This window comes from Eulemur rufifrons, chromosome 3 (assembly GCF_041146395.1).
Source record: "Eulemur rufifrons isolate Redbay chromosome 3, OSU_ERuf_1, whole genome shotgun sequence".
Taxonomy (NCBI): domain Eukaryota; kingdom Metazoa; phylum Chordata; class Mammalia; order Primates; family Lemuridae; genus Eulemur; species Eulemur rufifrons.
The window spans coordinates 458,651-476,471 of record NC_090985.1 but is presented as its reverse complement, the minus strand read 5'-3'; the positions used below and the strand labels follow the sequence as shown (position 1 = coordinate 476,471).

Genomic DNA, 17,821 nt, shown 5'->3' with positions numbered 1-17,821 from the left:
GTAAAGAAATAAAATAGATTTCTGTGTATTGATATGTTGTTCTGTGACTAAGCTGTATTTGTTTGCTAGCTCAAATAATTTTTTTGAATTCTTTAGGATTTTCTATACTTAAGATCATGTGATTTGGAATCTGTGAATAGTTTTACTTTCCTTTCACATATGGATGCCTTTTATTTCCTGTTCTTATGTAAATGTTCTGGACAGAACTTTCAGTACAATGTTATTTTTTATTTCAAACTGCTAATTAAGGTGCTACAAGTGTTTTTGTCACATGGATGTCTCGTATGATGCTGAAGTCAGGGGTTTCGGCGTGTCCATCCCCAGAATAGTGTTCATTGTGGGCAAGTTTTTATCTTACAACAACTCCCCCTTTCTCCCCCCTTATAGGTTTCTCATGTCCTTTATATCGCTTTGTGCCCATGTATATCCATCTAGTAGCTCCCACTTATTAGTGAGAACATACGGTTTTCGGTTTTCGATTCCTGAGATAGTTCACGTAGGATAACGGTTTCCAGTTCCCTCCACATTGCTGCAAATGACCTTACTTCAATCCTGTTTTTTTAGAGACTGGGTCTCGCTCTTGCTCTGGCTGGTGTTTCCCTCCTTTTTATGGCTGAATAGTACTTCATGCTTTATACACACACACACACACACACATATACACACATTTTTGTCCCCTCACGAATTGAAGGGCACCTACGTTGATTCCACATCTTTGCAATTGTGAATTGTTCTGCCATAAACATTCCAGTGCAGGATAAAACGACTTCATTTCCTTTGGGTAGATACCCAGGAGTGGGGTTGCTAGATCGAACGGTAGGTCTACATTTGTTTCCTTGAGGACTCTCCATTCTGTTTTCCGTAGAGTTTCTACTGATTTTCAGTCCCCCCAGTGATCAGCGTTCCTTTCTCTCTGCATCTGCGGCAGCATCTACTGTTTTTTGACTTTTTAATAATGGCTGTTCTGATTGGGGTAAGGTGGTACGTTGCTGTAATTTTAATTTGCATCTCTCTGATGATTAGTGATGTTGAGCAGTTTTTCATATGTTTGTTGGCCATTTGTCTATCTTCTTTCCAAGAACGTCTGTTTCAGTCTCTTGCCCATTCTCGGATGAGGGTGTTCATTTTGTTATTGCTGATTTGTTTGAGTTCTTTGTAGATTCTGGATGTCAGTCTTTTGTCAGATGTGTAGTTTATGAGTATTTCTCCCGTTGTGTAAGTTGTCTATTCAGGGTGTTTGTTATTTCCTTTGCTGTGTAGAAGTTTTCTAATTTAATTAAGTCCCATTTCTTTATTTTTGTTGTTGCTATATTTGTCTTTGGGGTCTTAGTCATAAATTCTTTGACTTGGCTGATGCCTAAAGAGTTTTTCCTACTTTTTCTCCAGAAGTTTTATGGTTTCATGCTTTTCACTTAAGTCTCTAATCCATCTTGAATTGATTTTTGTATATATTGAGAGAGGGATCCTGTTTCCTTCCTCTGCATATGAATATCCAATTTTCCCAGCACTATTTATTGAACAGGGCTTCTGTTCCTCAGTGTATGTTTTCTGCTTTATTAACAATCAGTTAGCTGGTGCTAGGTAGACGGTTTAATGCCTGGGTTCTCTATTTTGTTCCCTTGGATTAGTCTCAGTGTTTTACACCGGTACCGTGGTGTTTGGGTTCCTGTGGCCTTGTAGTATAATTTGACGTCAGGCAATGTCCTACCTGCAGATGTGTTGTTCAGTATAATGTTGCGTGCAGAGGGGAAAGTGAGCATCTCTGCTTTGTCCCTGATCTTAGTGGCAAAAGCTGTGGTTAGGGATTAGGGTTTTTAGCGTTAGGGTTAGTGTTAGAGTTGGGGTTGGGTCCTGTTAATAATTTAGTATCTTATGGTCACAAGGGTTCTGTTTTGTTAGTCTTATGATCTCTGGGGTTTTTGTTTGTTTGTTTGTTTTTAACATAGCCACTTGCCACAGGAACAGGGTTTCCGGAGAGCCTCCCCACAGGCAGCCCCGCTCCGCAGGGAGTGGACGGCGACCGGGCAGCGCCTGCCCCTCCGCCTGGGCGCTCTGGGCTGGGGCGGGAGCGACGCCCACCGGGAGCTTCCGCGTCTGCCCGAGGGTGACGCTCTCGCTCCGAGGACTGTGGCGCTGCGGACCCCAGACGGGCATCCGAGCTCTTGCCGGGGGTCTCGCTCATTCTGGGACCTTTCTGTGGCCGTGGAGCTCCCCAAATCTGCCTGTGGGAGACGGGCTTCATTTCAAACCCTGGGGCCAAACGTCCCGCCTCACACTGGCGGCGGCTCCCCTAGGCCTGGGCACCGGTAGACGGGCGGGCGTGGGGCGGGCCCGGAGGGAAGAGGCTGCAGGGGGCGTCGTTTGTCGCCCAGAAAGGCCAAAGCGCCACAGTAGGGCCCAATTACAAACCTGTCCGTTGCGCCCCGGCAGCTGCTCCCCCCCCCGCCCCAGCTCCCAGCGCAGCCTCCCCGCCTGGCAGCCCGGGCGCGGGAGCGGGGGCCGCGTGTCCCCGGGCGCGGGAGCGGGGGCCGCGTGTCCCCGGGCGCGGGAGCGGGGGGCCGCGTGTCCCCGGGCGCGGGAGCGGGGGGGCCGCGTGTCCCCGGCCCCGGCGCAAGTGTCTGGCACAGCCCCAGGGTGGGGGCCGGCGCGCGCCCGCAGGACCGAGCTCCACGCGCGCGTACGTCGGAGATGCAGCGACCGCAGTGGCGGCGCCTCCGCGACTCGGCGGCGCGATCCGGGGTCCCGCGGAGCTCGCGCCCAGCCGGCCCCGCCACCCCGCTCCGCGGCAGCCGAGCCGCCTCTGCCTTACAGGGTCCGCTCCGCGCGGGGCGGGGAGCGCGGGCCGGGCGGGAGGCGGCGCCCGCACCTGGCCCTGCTACGTCACCGGGACAGCGGGACCTGGGTCTCCGCGCCGCAGGAGGCGCGGGCGTGTGCGGCGCTGCGGGAGGATGCGCGAGCGTGGCCGCGGCCTGGGGGCGGGCGGGTGTGCGCGGGCGACGGTCCCCCGTGTCCTGCTCTCCCGGGCCCGCGGCCTTGGGGGGCGGCGGAGGGTGCGGCCGGGAGCAGGTCTGCGCCGCCCCGCCCAGCGTCCCGCAGCAGCCTCTGCCACCTTTCCCCTCTGTCCTCTCTCGGGGACACCTGCTGCCCGTCCCGGCCCGGCCGGCCCGCCCGGCCTTTCACCGCGGGTTGCTCCGCAGGTGCTGGGGCTGTGGTGACAGGCACCTACTATGGTGTTGGTGCTGGAACCTGGGGCGCAGAGGGTCCCCTCCAGCCTCAGGCCCCCGCCCTGGAGGAGGCTCCCCAGGCTGCTTGGGGGTGCAGCCCCTCCCCCGGGGGGAAAGGTCACCTTTAGGTCACTCCCAGCTTTGCTGCGGTTGTTCGGGTGGAGCTGACCCAAGTCCGCCCCACGGCTGCCCCTGTCTCCTGGCCGCAGGACCTCACCACTCCCCGGAGTGCAGCCAGGCCAGGGAGCCCCACAGGCAGCAGAGGACACCGGATGCTGAACCGGAGAAGGGGTGAGGGGTGCTGGCGTCCAACAGGCCATGCCGCCTGCGAGGACCAGCACTGACGCCTCGGGAACCTGGGGGCAGCGTGGCCCCCACAGTGGCGGGGCCTCAGCTTCCTCTCAGCCCCTCTGGAGTCTCCTCTGCAGCCGCCGCCCAGACTGACCCTAACTCTTGCTGTTCTGAGAAGTCCCCTCCAGAGCGCAGGCAAGGCACAGAGCAGGAGAGCGCCTAGAGTGGGGTCACACCGGGCCTGTCCTGGGACTCAGTTTCTTTTTACGTCTGTTGTGGCTGGCTACGCTTTCTTTCTCTGCCCATGGAGCCCTTGCCTTCTGGAAGTTAGTACTGACAATATAAACCAGGTAGTGAAAAGATCACCCTGGTTGTGTTCCTTTTACCATTTTAGTCAAAATGTGACTCACTGGTCCATTTTTCAAAACGAGTACAAATGCTCTTGACATAAATTCAGTGATTTTATCAATAGAATCACAGCTAGAGGTGGCCTCAGCTTCGGGAGCAGAATTATTCCAGGACAGGGAGGCAGGCAGTCGCCGTCCAGGGAGCTAAGCGAGTCCCCTGCCCAGGGGAGAACCAGGCCGGCCGTGCAGCACCACCGGAAAGCCTGGCCCCGCTCCGGACAGGGCCCCGGTGCCACGCCAGGAGCAGCCAGCTCATGAAGACCATTCCTGACTCTGCGAATGGAATTGATTTTAGATGGCAGGTGTGTCATTTCCTAGCAGGCAGTCAGCTCAGTCTGCACTTAGAAAATCAGCTAAAATAGTGGCATAGGGCCTTGCTCAGCTAGGAAAATTAGATCCTGGTTTGGGAATTAGTGGCCCTTCACCAGCCATGGCCACCGGACCAGTGCGCCCTTTGACCCTGCTCTGGGCTCTTGGTCCATTGACAAGACCTGGACAACTTCCACGGATTTACCTTCCAGTTTTTAAGGACCGATTCGCCATCAGTGAACGAACTTCTTCACAGAAGTTGTGTTTGGAAAACCCGGTGGCTTAAACAACAGGAGCTTCCTGTCTTCCAGCCAGCAGGCCAGACGTCCAGGGCCATGTGCCCCCTGGAGGCTCCAGAGAAGGACCCTTCCTTGTCTCCAGTGTCTGGTGGCTCCCTGCATCCTGGGCTTGTGGCCGCCAGCTCCTCTGCTCTGTCCTCGTGGGGCCTCCTCCTGGGGTGTCTGTTATAAGGACACTTGTCACTGGATTTAGGGGCCCCCATCTCAAGATCCTTAACTTAATTACTTCTACAAAGACCCTATTTTAAAATAAATTCCTATTCTGAGGTTCCTGGTGGACATGAATTTGGGGGGCGCTATCACACCAGCTGTACCAGCGGCACGAGTTGCCAGGGGTGTTCACCGGAGGGCCAGGTCCCCAACTGCCCTGCTCAGCTCCCTGCCCAGGGTCCCTGTGCACAGCTGGGAGCTCAGAGGTCCCCGCAGGAGGCCGGCTCTCAAGGGTGCCCATTCCCCTGCCCTCTGCTCACACCTGAGCTGGCTGGTGCAGGCCCACTCCCTGCCTGTCAGGTTCTGGACTCTGTGGCTGGCCTTGCACCTCCTGAGAGAGACAGAGACAAGAGAGTGAGGGAGACAGAGACAGACAGAGACAGAGATCAGGGGAAACAAAGAGGTGGAGATGGACACACATTCAGAGGAGGGAGGGGGCAAGTAGGAGGTGTGGCCACCTGGGCGGCACAGCGACACCACATAACATCTTGAGAGTGCCACCTGCCCTGGAGCTCCGTGGATGGAACTGACTCAGTTTGACCAAAGGATGGTCACAGAGGCCCACTCTCCTCCCCAACCATGTGAACCTGGTAGAAAGTCCCAGGGCCTTCCTGAACCAGCGGGATCTACACAGCCAGGTGTGGGGCAGGCCCTGGTGGGACCAAGCCTCCCAGGGAAGCCCAGAGAGGGGAGCTGGGGGACCTGTGTCCACACCTGTCCTACCCCTCCGCCCTCTGCAGCAGTGGGGTGGGGAGGGGGGCAGCTCTCCCTCCTGGAAGCCTCTCTGGCTGACCAGGCCCTGCGCTACTGCTTTGGGCCAGGAGGGTGTCAGGACGCTGACTTGGCAGCGGGGTGGGGTGTGGCTGTGGGGTGCAGGAGTCTCGGGGACACAGGGCTCCTGGGCAGCTCCCTGTGTCCAATCCACAGGTATGGGACTGGGCAGGGGCTAAGGGGCTCCTGCCCACCCCCCAGGCCCTGCAGGCCCCTCTCTGTCCCTCCTGCATGGTCTGACTCTTCCGTCAGCGTTCACCCCCCTCCCCCACCAGGGGGCTCCGGGGTTTGGAGTTTCATTCCAGGTGGCCTGGGGCTGCTGGCAGTGGGCGGTCGGTCATGCTCGGCCACAGCAACGCCTGGACGTCTGTTCAGCCTCTCCCTGGAGAGGCAGCACCATTCACACCCTCCCCCTCCGCAGAGCCAAGGCAGGACCAGCCCATCGGACACCACCCGGCCCACAGCACACCTGGCCCCTGGCCCTGGGGTTTGGCTGCCCGCAGCCTCGGGCCTGCTGAGCCCCTCCCGGGGACCTGGCCCAGGGCAGGCTCTGTCCTCAAGCGGCAGTGCCAGGGCCCTCTCACTGGAGCCACGTGGGGCTCAAGCAGCCGGATGCCAGAACAGGGGCCTCTCAACCTGGTTCCTGTTTTGGGCACAGAACCACCCAGCTCAGCACCTCGCCTGCCTGGTCCCAGCCCTGCCTGTGTTCCTGGGCTTCCCCAACGTGCCCCATCATTTTGTTTGGAGTGGGCAGCTGCTGGGGGTCAAGAGGCTGAGGTAATATGGCAGCGATCAAAGCTCCTGCTTGTGAGCACCTTGCGAAGCACCTCAAAATCCACCAGGGACACAAAAGCCAAACTCAGGAGACGCTCGAGACACACATGGGGGCCTCAGACCTTGGCAGGCGGGGACTTAGTGGGAATTGGCTGGCCGCAGGGCAGACAGCTGACCCTTGACATCGGAAGGCTCCGAGTACATGCAGTAGGCACAGCAGGCCAACAGTCCCCCACGTGCCGGGGCTGTGAGCTGGCCCGACGCCTGCCAGCCTCAAGATGCCCAGGCCCCTGGAGAGGAAGCTACCTATGCTAGAGCACCGGCCTGGCCAAGCAGGGTCCTGGCGGGAAGCAGCAGAGGTGTTGGGGAGCAAGGGGAAGTGGCCCCTGGGACGTTCCAAAGTCCAGCCAAAGACACTGGCAGGAGGCAGTGGGGAGCTGTGCGGGTTGCAGGCAGGGCGCCACGTGGCAGAGGAAGCTGGCACAGCTGGCAGCTTTCAAGCTGCATCGCAAAAGGCCACCAGCAGGGGTCCCAGTGGGGACTCAGGGTCTCTGGCCTTGAGCAAGGATTCTCAGCTGGGGTGCGGTGGCTCCCCAGTGTCCCAGGCGGCCAGAGGATGGACCCTTTGATGAGCAGGAGCTGGGCAGCCTCTGCCAGGCACGGCGACCATGCAGCCCACTGCCGAGCGAGTGAGGTCCGTGCCCTCGGGGCTCCAGTAGCTCCTGTGGGGCCCGGGCAAGGATGAGCTGCAGCCTGAGCGGGAGGCCTGGGGAGGGTGCAGGGCGGGGCCGGGCGGGCCCGCGGGTATGGACAGCTGGGGGAAAGTCTGTGGGACCCCTGCGTGCCGGGAACAGAAGTTCTCTAAAAAGGAGTCTGGAGGAAAGAGACTCATTCCAGAGACCCCGCCTTCCGTGTCATAGGGTGGCCGTTCCAGAGAGCACAGGGAAGGCTCAGGTTACACAGTGGAAGTTCCCGCCCAGGCTCCAGTCAGGTTCATTATACAAATGAGGGATTTACTGGCTTTGTCTGATAGATCAGTGCAGCTGAGTCCTGATTGGTCAATGCAGCTGAGTCTGATTGGTCATGGTGGCTTACTTCTAATTGCTCAATGCAGCTGAGTCTGATTGGCCAATGTAGCTGAGTCTGATTGGTTAGTGTGGCTGAGTCCTGATTAGTCAATGAGCTGTGTCAGATTGGACAGTGAGGCTGAGTCCTGATTGGCCAGTACAGCTGAGTTTGATTGGTCAGTGAGGCTGAGTTCTGATTGGTCAGTTGACCTGAGTCCGATTGGTCAGTGTGGCTGAATCCTGATTGACCAATGTGGCTGAAGCTGATTGGTCAGTGGAGCTGAGTCCTGATTGGTCAGTCTGGCTGAATCTGATTGGTCAGTACAGCTGAGTCCTGATTGGTCAGTGTTGCTGAGTCTGATTGGACAATTTGGCTGAGTCCTGATTGGTCAATTTGGCAGAGTCTGCTCCATCAGTGTGGCTGAGTCTGATTGGTCAGTGCGGCTGAATTCTGATTGTACAGTGTGGCTGAATCTGCCTGCTAAGTGTGGCTGAGTCCTGATTATTTAGTGTGGCTGAATCTGATTAGTCAGTGTCGCTGAGTCCCGACTGGTCAGTGTGGATGAATCTGATTGGTGAGTGCAGCTGAGTCCTCATTGGTAAACATGGCTGTGTTTCATTGCTCAATGCGGCTGAATCCTGATTAGTCAGTTTGGCCGAATCTGATTGGTTAGTGTGGCTGAATCCTGAATAGTGAGTGTGGCTGAATCCGATTGGTGAGCGCAGGTGAGTCCTGATTGGTCAACGTGGCTGAGTCTGATTGCTCAATGTGGCTGAATCTGATTGGTCAGTGTGGCGGGGTCCTGACTAGTAAGTGTGACTGAATCTGATTGGTCAGTGCTGCTGAAACCTCATTCGTCAACCTGGCTGAGTCTGAATGCTCAATGCAGCTGCGTCTGATTAGTCTGTGTGGCTGAATCTGACTGGTCAGTGTGCCTGAGTCCTGACTAGTGAGTGTGGCTTAATCTGATTGGTCAGTGCTGCTGAGTCCTGATTGGTCAAAGTAGCTCAGTCTGATAACTCAATGTGGCTGCTTCTGATTAGTCAGAGTGGCTCAATCTGATTGGTCAGTGTGGCTAAGTCCTGACTACTAAATGTGGCTGAATCTGATTGGTCAGTGCGCCCGAGTCCACATTGGTTGAAGTGGCTGAGCCTGAATGCTCAATGTGGCTGCTTCTGATTAGTCAGTTTGGCTGATTCTGATTGGTCAGTGTGGCTAAGTCCTGATTGGTCAACGTGGCTGAGTCTGATTAGTCTGTGTGGCTAAATCTGATTGGTCAGTGTGGATGAGTACGGACTAGTCAGTGTGGCTGAATCTGATTGGTCAGTGTGCTTGAGTCCTGACTAGTGAGTGTGGCTGAATCTGATTGGTGAGTGCGAGTGAGTCCTGATTGATCAACGTGGCTGAGTCTGATTGCTCAATGCAGCTGAGTCTGATTGGTCAGTGTGGCTGAATCTGATTTGTCAGTATGGCTGAATCCTGACTAGTAAGTATGGCTGAATCTGATTGGTCAGTGCTGCTGAGTCGTCATTGGTCAACGTGGCTAAATCTGAATGCTCAATGAGGCTGCGCCTATTATTCTGTGTGGCTGAATCGGATTGGTCAGTGCTGCTGAGTCCTGATTGGTCAACGTGGCTGTGTCTGAATGGTCAATGCAGCTACCTGTGATTAGTCATTGTGGTTGAATCTGATTGGTCAATGCGGCTGAATCTGATTGGTCAATGTTTCTGAGTCATGATTCGTCAACGTGGCTGAGTTTCATTGGACAATTTGGCTGAGTCTACACCGTCAATGTGGTTGAATCTGATTGGTCGGTTCGGCTGAATTCTGATTAGTCAGTGCGGCTGAACGTGCTTAACCAATGCAGCTGAATCTGATTGGTCAGTGCTGGTGAGTCCTGATTGGTCAACGTGGATGAATCGGATTGCTCAATGTGGTTGACTCTGATTGGTCAGTGAGGCTGAGTCCTGATTCGTCAGTGTGGCTGAATGTGATTGGTCAGTGCAGCTGATTCCACATTGGTCTGTGTAGCTGGATCTGATTGGACAATTTGGCTGAGTCGTGATTGGTCAATTTGGTTGAGTCTTCTTCCTAAGTGTGGCTGCATCTTATTGGTCAGTGCGGCGGAATCTTGATTGGTCAATGTGGCTCAATCTGATTGGTCAGTGTGGCTGCGTCCTGATTAGTCAGTTTGGCTGAATCTGATTGGTCAGTGTGGCTGAGTCCTCATTAGTCAGTGTGGCTGAATCTGATTGGTCAGTGCGGCTGAGTCCTGATTGGTAAACGTGGCTGAGTCTGATTGCTCAATGCGGTTGAGTCTGATTGGTCGCTGAGGCTGAGTCCTGATTGGTCAGTGTGGCTGAATGTCATTGGTCAGTGCGGTTGAGTCCTGATTTGTCAGTGTGGCTGCGTCTGAGTGGTCATTGTGGCTGAATCCTGATTGGTCAATGTGGCTGAATCCTGATTAGTCAGTGTGGCTGAATCTGATTGGTCTTGCAACTGAGTCCTGATTGGTCAACGTGGCTGAGTCTGATTGGTCAATGCGGCTGAGTCTTATTGGTCTGTGAAGCTGAGTCCTGATCAGTCAGTGAGCCTGAGTCTGATTGGTCAATGCAGCTGAGTCTGATTGGTCAGTGTGGCTGAGTCTGATGGGTCAGTGCAGCTGAGATCTAATTGCTTAATGCAGCTGAGCTCCAGACGTGCTAAAGCTGATCCGAGGCTCAGTTTCTGGGGTACTCCAGTGCGGTGCGGGCTCGGCGCGGGCACGGCCTCCAGTCAGCAAACTGCCTCGGGGCTCCATGTTAAAATCAGACCTTGCGGCTTCTCGGGTCCGTCTTGAAGGATGGGCTTTCAGGTACACATTTGTTCGCATTCTGCCTCTGAGCCAGACCCGTCTGGTGCAGCAGCTGCAGCCGGCCCGGTCCCCCTATTCCACGCGGGACCCCAGGGGCAGTGGAGGGGCCGGGCAGCGCCACCAGCCCTGTGCCTGGGAAACACCCAAGCGCCTGTGAAATACGGATGGGTTCTGGGTCGCATCGGCTGCGGAGAGTCGGCTGGCGCGGTCCGGGGCCTCCCGCAGAGGCCTGTGACAACGGCTGAGGCAGGGTGGGGAGGACGCCGAGCCCAGCCCGGATGAGAGGAGGCTCATTAGGGCCCGAGGGGTGGGGCGCCGACGGGACCTGGAAACAGCTGAGAACGGGAAATTGAGTCCAGTGCGTTGGGCCAGGTCGGGAGGCTTTCTGAAGACGCGTCTGTCAGAGCGTCGCCGCCGCAAGATCTTAGGTTTGTCACGCGAGCCAGGTGCAGCGGGAGTGTGGGCAGCGGCAGCGACGCCACCTGCATGGCCGGGCTGGTCTAACGCAGGCAGCGGCCGGGCTGCGACGACGGGCGAGGGCGTTTGGGCACCCCGCTGCGCCCTGGTGGCTTCGGCAGCTCTGTTCACGGCATGGGAAAGGTTTCTGACCACACGGTCATCCCAAGCAGAACCTCGTCCAACGCAGGACCCCAGAAACCTTCCCCGTCTCGCTCCTTCACTGGGGTCGACTCCTGGGGTGAATCGCGTCCTCGGGAGTGTACACAACTGTCATCTTCACAACCTGAGGGTTGTCCTCGGTGTTGGATTGTGCCCAGACTCCCACGTGGCTCTTACGGAGCAGGGTGGGTAGTGGTGGCGAGGCTAACTGACTGGATGGGAATTTGGGTAAAAGCCGTTGTGTGGCAAAGTCTCCTAGTGAAAATAACTCAAGCGTTATTTCCCCTAGTTGGGAGAAGGACGGATGGGCCTGGGAGGTTTTTAAGAAGTCCCTGTCCAGGAGATGTATGGGGGCTGACGGGACAAGCAAAAGGCCACGGCTGTCACGAGGGGTCCTAGTTGGAGGATAGGTAGAGATTAGGAACTGTCATAGATTCGTTGGCCACTGCAACCATCTAGATGAATTCAGAACCCCAGGGAGGGCACAGAGACAGTGTGCCAGGGCTAAGGATAGACAGCGTAGCCCCAGTGTCACCCACACCTCCAGTCTTCATATCTAACTCCTCTCCAATCTTAATATTTAATTCTCTTAGTTGGTTAATCTGAATAGGGGTCGTGTTCCATGAATGGCCCTGGAGTATCCCTGCTTTGCTGCTGGGAGAGGTCCCAGGGACTTTAGCAGGATTTGGTTGTAGCCAAATACTGGAGGAAATCAGGGGATTTAGGATCCATTCCAGGCTACAGGTAGATAACAAGGACTCAAACACAGTGCACAGGGCTTCAATCTACTAGCAGGTGTGCTTTAGTTTTCCTTAGAAGCATGGTTTTCTCTGTCCACGTGATCATATAGAAATCTCAGATTTTAGAACTTCTTGAGAGGAGGAAGCCAAACCAAGGCAGGCTTTAGGTTTTACTTATAGTCTTAAGGTTCCTGGACCTGCCAGGAAGTGACAATGTTTACTCATTCACTGTAAGGCTGGGGACACTGGCATTTTGTGCATATTCTTAAATATGACACTTCAGTCAAATCCTTGGCAATATGGCCAGTGTTTCCAATTGTATCCTGCTTGTAAAGAGACAGCATATTTTTATTGAACTTATATAAATAAAGATAAGGATATTCACAAATACTTCCAGAATTTTGAAGAAATTGAGTAGGGAGAAAAAGCAAATGCTTTCATCTTTGTTCACAAAAGGATACTTTACGAAATTGTTGCAAACTATACAGAGCTTATGAAAGAAAATTTCCTTGACTCTGGAAAACATTTAGGTAAAGAACCAACATTTTAAATAAAGGCATAAAAGCAGTATTGTTATCAATTACTTAGTTTCATGTAATCAAGATTGTTTTTCTCAATCTTGATGAACAATTTTGGACTATAGCTGATTGAAAATGCTTCCATCAAAGAATTTAAAATAATAACTGTGGAAACCCAGAACAGCCAAGGTCAAAAGTCTGATGAGAGTTTACAATTGGCAAGAAAATATAGGTATTTCTGTGGCATATAACAGTTTAACATAGTAATCATAATGACTGATAGCACATAACACAACACATTAGAATTTTCAGAATCACATAATTTTGGAATACATTTTAATAACACATTTACAGAAATATGACCAAGTTAAATATCATTTCTTATTTGGCAATGCTTCCTATACGATTTACCAAATTAGCCTAATAGTTTAATATCTCCACAAGAAGAGATATACATTCTTTGATGCTCTCCTGGGGTCCAACTGGAAAATCCCAAAGTTAATTTTAGGTCAAAAAGATTTAATTTAGGATTTTGATCCCAGGAAAGCCTGCCAAAGATGTTAAAAGGTTTGAGGTACTTCATTAAACAGAGTCATGGGTCACTAACAGACTCAGATAACTTTTGTTTCTTTGAAATAAGAAGTCAAAAGTATATGAGTCTAAACTCTTATTCAATTAATGTTCAATTGCTGTTTTAGAATTATCTTATTTGGATAATATCTATATATTCAATGAATATTCATCATTTAATTTCACTTAGTAAAACTCTAAGGGTATGTTTACTTAAAATATTTGAGAAACCTCCCCAAGGAAACATATTACAAAATATAACCATTATCAAAAATTTATTTACAAACTTTTTTGCTAGCCACATCTACCCAATTTATTCATTCTTAACAATTATGCCTGGAAAATTTCATGAGACATCAGACAAATATAGCCATCATCCCAGGCTAAATTTTCATGCCAAGAAAGCATCATAAAAGTAAGAACTTTAAAGTTAAATATATGCATATCTAGCTGAAGACCTGGCCATTCCCATCAAACCAATATTAGACCAGTCTCATCTGCCAAAAGATTACTAAGTCCTGGCCGGGCGCGGTGGCTCACGCCTGTAATCCTAGCACTCTGGGAGGCCGAGGCGGGTGGATCGCTTGAGGTCAGGAGTTCAAGACCAGCCTGAGCAAGAGCGAGACCCCGTCTCTACCAAAAATAGAAAGAAATTATATGGCCAACTAAAAATCTATATAGAAAAAAAAAATTAGCCGGGCATGGTGGCGCATGTCTGTAATCCCAGCTACTCGGGAGGCTGAGGCAGTAGGATCGCTTAAGCCCAGGAGTTTGAGGTTGCTGTGAGCTAGGCTGACGCCACGGCACTCATTCTAGCCAGGGCAACAAAGCGACACTCTGTCTCAAAAAAAAAAAAAAAAAAAAAAGATTACTAAGTCCTGTGCATTTGAAAAGCATCTGGGTTTATTTGCATAATTTACGAATACTCATTTATTTATAAGCCAGTTTGGTACTATAGATGATATACAAACAGACCTTTGTAGACAGTCCCATTTGTTGAAGCCGTCATTTCTCCCCATCCAATTATCTTGATATCCTTGTTTAAAATTGATTGACCAGAAATGAAAGGTTTAAGTCTGGACCTCTATTCTGTTCCACTTGTCTGTAGGTCCATCTTTATGTCAGCATCACACTGTCTTTATTGCCATAGCTTTGTAGTAAAATTGGATGTCTGGTTGTGTAAGTTCTTCAATTTTGTTCTTTTTTCAAAATTGTTTCGGCTGGTATATTGTCTAGATGCTCTGAATTTCCATACACATGTTAGGGTCAGCTTGTCATTTCCACTAAAAAAAGGTGCTGCCAGGGTTCAGTAAGGATCCTGGTTAGTCTGTAGGTCAGTTTAGGGGAAAACTGCTCCTTAATAATATTTTTTTGCAATCTGTGAATACTGTATATCGTTCCATTTAATAGACTGTCTTCAAATTCTCTTAGCCATGGTTTACAGCTTTCAGGGTATATATTTCCACCGATTCTGTTAAAATTATTCTTTTGGTAATATCATGAATAGAATAGCTTTCAAATAGAACTTAGATTTTTCATTGCCAGTGTACAGAAATGACTAAGTGTTGTATCATGATATTATGCCCTGCACCTTGTTAAGCTAATTTGTTATTTCAAGTAGTTTTCAAATTTATTTTTCAGGATTTTATTGCCTGAAAATAAACATAGTTTTGCTTTGTGTTCTGTATGCCTTCATTTTTCCTGCTCTGTTGTGCTGGCTGGAACGTTAGTGCAACATCAAAAGTGGTGGGAGGGCACACTCTCGCTGTCCCCAGTCCCAGGAGAAGCGTTCAGTCTTCCCTGTGACCACAGAGCAAACTGCTATAGCCACACACATAACCTCACACACCACACAGACACACACGCAGCCTCACACAGAGACAGGTGCACACACATCACAGAGTCCTAGGGCCATACCAGGAGGGAAGCAAAGGACAGTGGCTGTGGGGTCCCCAGCCCTTGTCAGACTTGAGGCCGAGGGACAGCAGCACCTGGTGAAGTCCTTCCTCCACGTGCACTGCTGCTCTCCAATTGCTTTTTCTGCTGTTCTGGGTGATACAGTCGAATGTGCTCAACTTCCTGGACACGAGACAGGGGAAGGGGGACGGGGCAGGGTCATCAACCGTGTGTACAGCACCCACACGACAGCTCAGCTCTGCCCGCCACGCGGCCCCGCGAGGCCCCTCGAGGCCAGGACAGGGTGCAAGTGCCTTGTGGTCCCTGCTGGCTGCGATCTGAGTAGGCAAGTGGGCACACGGGCGGCCTGGGGCAGGGGCTCTTCTGTGCCTGCCACCCCACGCAGGGCCACACCTGACGGGCATTGCCAGTGTGGGGGGCAGCACTGGAGGGCAGCTTCGGAAGGCCCACTCTGTCCGAGGGTCCGGGAAGCCAGTGGGGGGTCCTCACGTCTGGACACTCCGTGCTGTGCACCGGGGATGCGCGGACAGAGGAGTGTGGGTGGGGCTGGCTGCACAGGTGCCGCCACCAGCCTGAGGCCACACCGCTGGGTCCTCGGGTCACACACCCCTGCGGGTGCTCGTGTACTCGACCTTGCAAAGTGACCCCTCCCTAAGGCACTTTTTGTTCTCTCCCCAGTACCTCAGCCTTTCAGACGGGGCAGCCCAAAGAGCAGACTTGACCAACTTCTGCACAGGACCCTGGCGACTCGCCACCGTCACCAGCAGCCCACTCTCCAACAGGACGCCCGCAGACCCCACGCCTTCCAGCCCCACGAAACGTGGCCCGCTGCAGATGCCCTCGCCCTCCCCTCCCGGCTCCGGCTGACATCACTCGCATCAAAGCTTCCTTCCTCCCCCTCCCCCCGGCAGTGCTCCTGGCCCCACTCTTCGGCTCTCTGTGTGGACAGCACAGGCCAGGCCGACCCCCTGGGTTTGGTGGCAGAGCAGACGCAGGCCCGTGAGGTGAGTCTGGACCCTGGAAAGTGCCGCCAGCTCGGTCTCTGCGTCCCGCGGGGGCAGAAGAACCCCAGGGCGTGAGACATGTTTATCAATAAAGGAGCAATGTTGGTAAAAATGGGCCTGTGCCTATTGCAGCCATGGGCTTCCTTGGACAAGCTAAACTTTTTTCTTCCCCTAAAAACCAACGAACGTGAGAACAGATGGTTTATAATTTTTTCTAGATAGTGAAGAGGGCCAGCCACGGAAGCCTATTTGCAGCTCAGGGAGCAGATGGAGGTGGCCCTGGGCTGCCCCGGCCCGGCCAGCAGCTCAGCCTGGGCCTGGAGGGTTTCTGCAAAGGTTCTTGGGCCTCACTTGTCTGTCTTGATTAACTCCTGGGCTCTCATTTCTTCCACAGCCCCTCAGAACCTGTGTCATGGCTTGAGCACGTAAGCTTGCACTTGTTTATATTCTGTTTAAAATATTCGTTCTTGTGCCTGGATTTGCACAAATACCATCAAACCCAGATGGTCAGCACGCCCTGGAACCTCCTGGATGCTGTGCTCTGCCTGGTAAGTTCCATGTGAAACATTTAACACCTGACTGCCACACTAAAAAAAAATTTCCCTGGGGCCATGGTGTTTTATTAAAACTAAACGATCCATTCTAATTTCTTATTTTTTATTGTTTTCTGTGCATGAGTTATATGCAACTCAACCCACATTTTTTGAATGACATTGTCAGTATTAGTTGTAACAATGAGAACATCAAGATTTTCATGAACCAGCTGCAGGGTTTTGCTTCACACAGACCTGGGCTCAAACCTAGCCTGAGTTAAATGCAATTCACATGGCGGTCAGTGTGTTGACCTGATTAGGCAGAGGGTGAGAGGCAGCCGCAAAACTGCAGACCTTCCAGCAGGAACCTGAGGCCAGAGCGCTGCTGAGCCGGGCGACTGTCCCCCAGCGTGACTGGACGCTCACTCCGGCTCCAGCGACTGGGAGACCCTGTGTTTCCCCGACTCAGCCAGTGAGTTTTCTCCTCTGCTGGGCACACACCTGGGGTGGCACACACCGTCCCACGGGATTGGGTCCTCACCATGTCGAGCTGAGGACTCACTGGGGTGACTGTCCCCCAAGCTTCAGTGACTCCCAACAGCCCACCCTGGGTGCTCAGGCATTGTAGCCCCACACCCTGGAGTGGGGGCTGGGCCTAGCTACTGCAGCCCCAGGAACAGGACACAGAGGTGGTGCTGGGACTAGAGGAAGAGTATCCCAGGAGACCAACCACGCTGTCCTGGCTGGAGCTCTCTGGCCTCCCGCTCGCTCCCTCTGATGGGCTGTTGTCCTGGTGCCGCTCACCCCAGGAGAGCCCCCGAGGCTCGGAGCGGAAGGAGAAGGTGGCGCCCGGCCAGCGGCCCATGAGGACCTGCACTGGCCCCCGCCTTGTGGGGACTCGGGTTCAGACCCCTGCCCGCAGGTGAGAAGGTGACCGCACCGGCACCTGGTGGAAGCCTCGTGAGGGACCCTGTGTGGAAGGCCCCACTCCGCGGTGCTGGCCTCCTGACTACGCAAACTGCTGAGGAATGAACAGGTGTAGTTTTAAGCGGCTACATTTTGGGGCAGTTTTACTGCAACTAACAGTAACTAAATAATATATCAACTTTGTCCTGGCAATCTATTCTTCGATGTCCAAACACCCTGACATCAGTGTGTGCCGCCCTGACTGGGCTGTTCTCCGTCTCCAGGGGGAGCGGGCCCCACGCCAGCCTGCCCACCCTCACCTGGACCCCCACCCCCCGGCCACTGAGCGCTGCTGGGTTGAGTCCCTGACAGTCCTCCCATCTCACGGTATCTGTCCCTGTGAACTCATCACCCCTCCAGGCCAGCTTGCTGTCCCTGGTCTGTCCCTCCATGCTGGGGACACAGGGCTGCAGGTGCTTGCTTCCAGGGCCACCCGTCACTGTTCTCCTACACCACCACTGGGCACTGATGCTTCAGGCAGGGCTGTGGCAGCTGTTACCTCGAGGGGCCCTGGGGCAGGCAGCGGTCAGGACCCAGGGCAGTAGCAGCAGCACCAGGACGCTGGTGACACTGACCACCAGGCTTTGGAACTGGCCCCCGGGCTTGGGCGGGGGGCTGGGGTGCGGTGTGGGAGATTCCGCAGCTCTCTCTGGAAGGGCACAAAGGACGAAGGTTAGGGGCGAGGTCCTCGGGGGCTGGGTCCTCGGGGGCACCCTCTGCGTGCTCCCTTCCCCTAGGGTTTCCTGCC

General features: G+C 53.4%; 1 protein-coding gene across 1 annotated transcript in view; it reads right to left on the bottom strand.

The window, feature by feature from the left end:
• Positions 1 to 17,546: 17,546 nt before the first annotated feature.
• LOC138381889 (programmed cell death protein 1-like) overlaps positions 17,547 to 17,821 on the bottom strand; it is a 49,345-nt gene continuing 49,070 nt past the window's right edge. Inside the window, 1 exon segment of the mRNA XM_069466504.1 lies at positions 17,547 to 17,722. Coding sequence (XP_069322605.1) covers positions 17,547 to 17,722 — 176 coding nt within the window.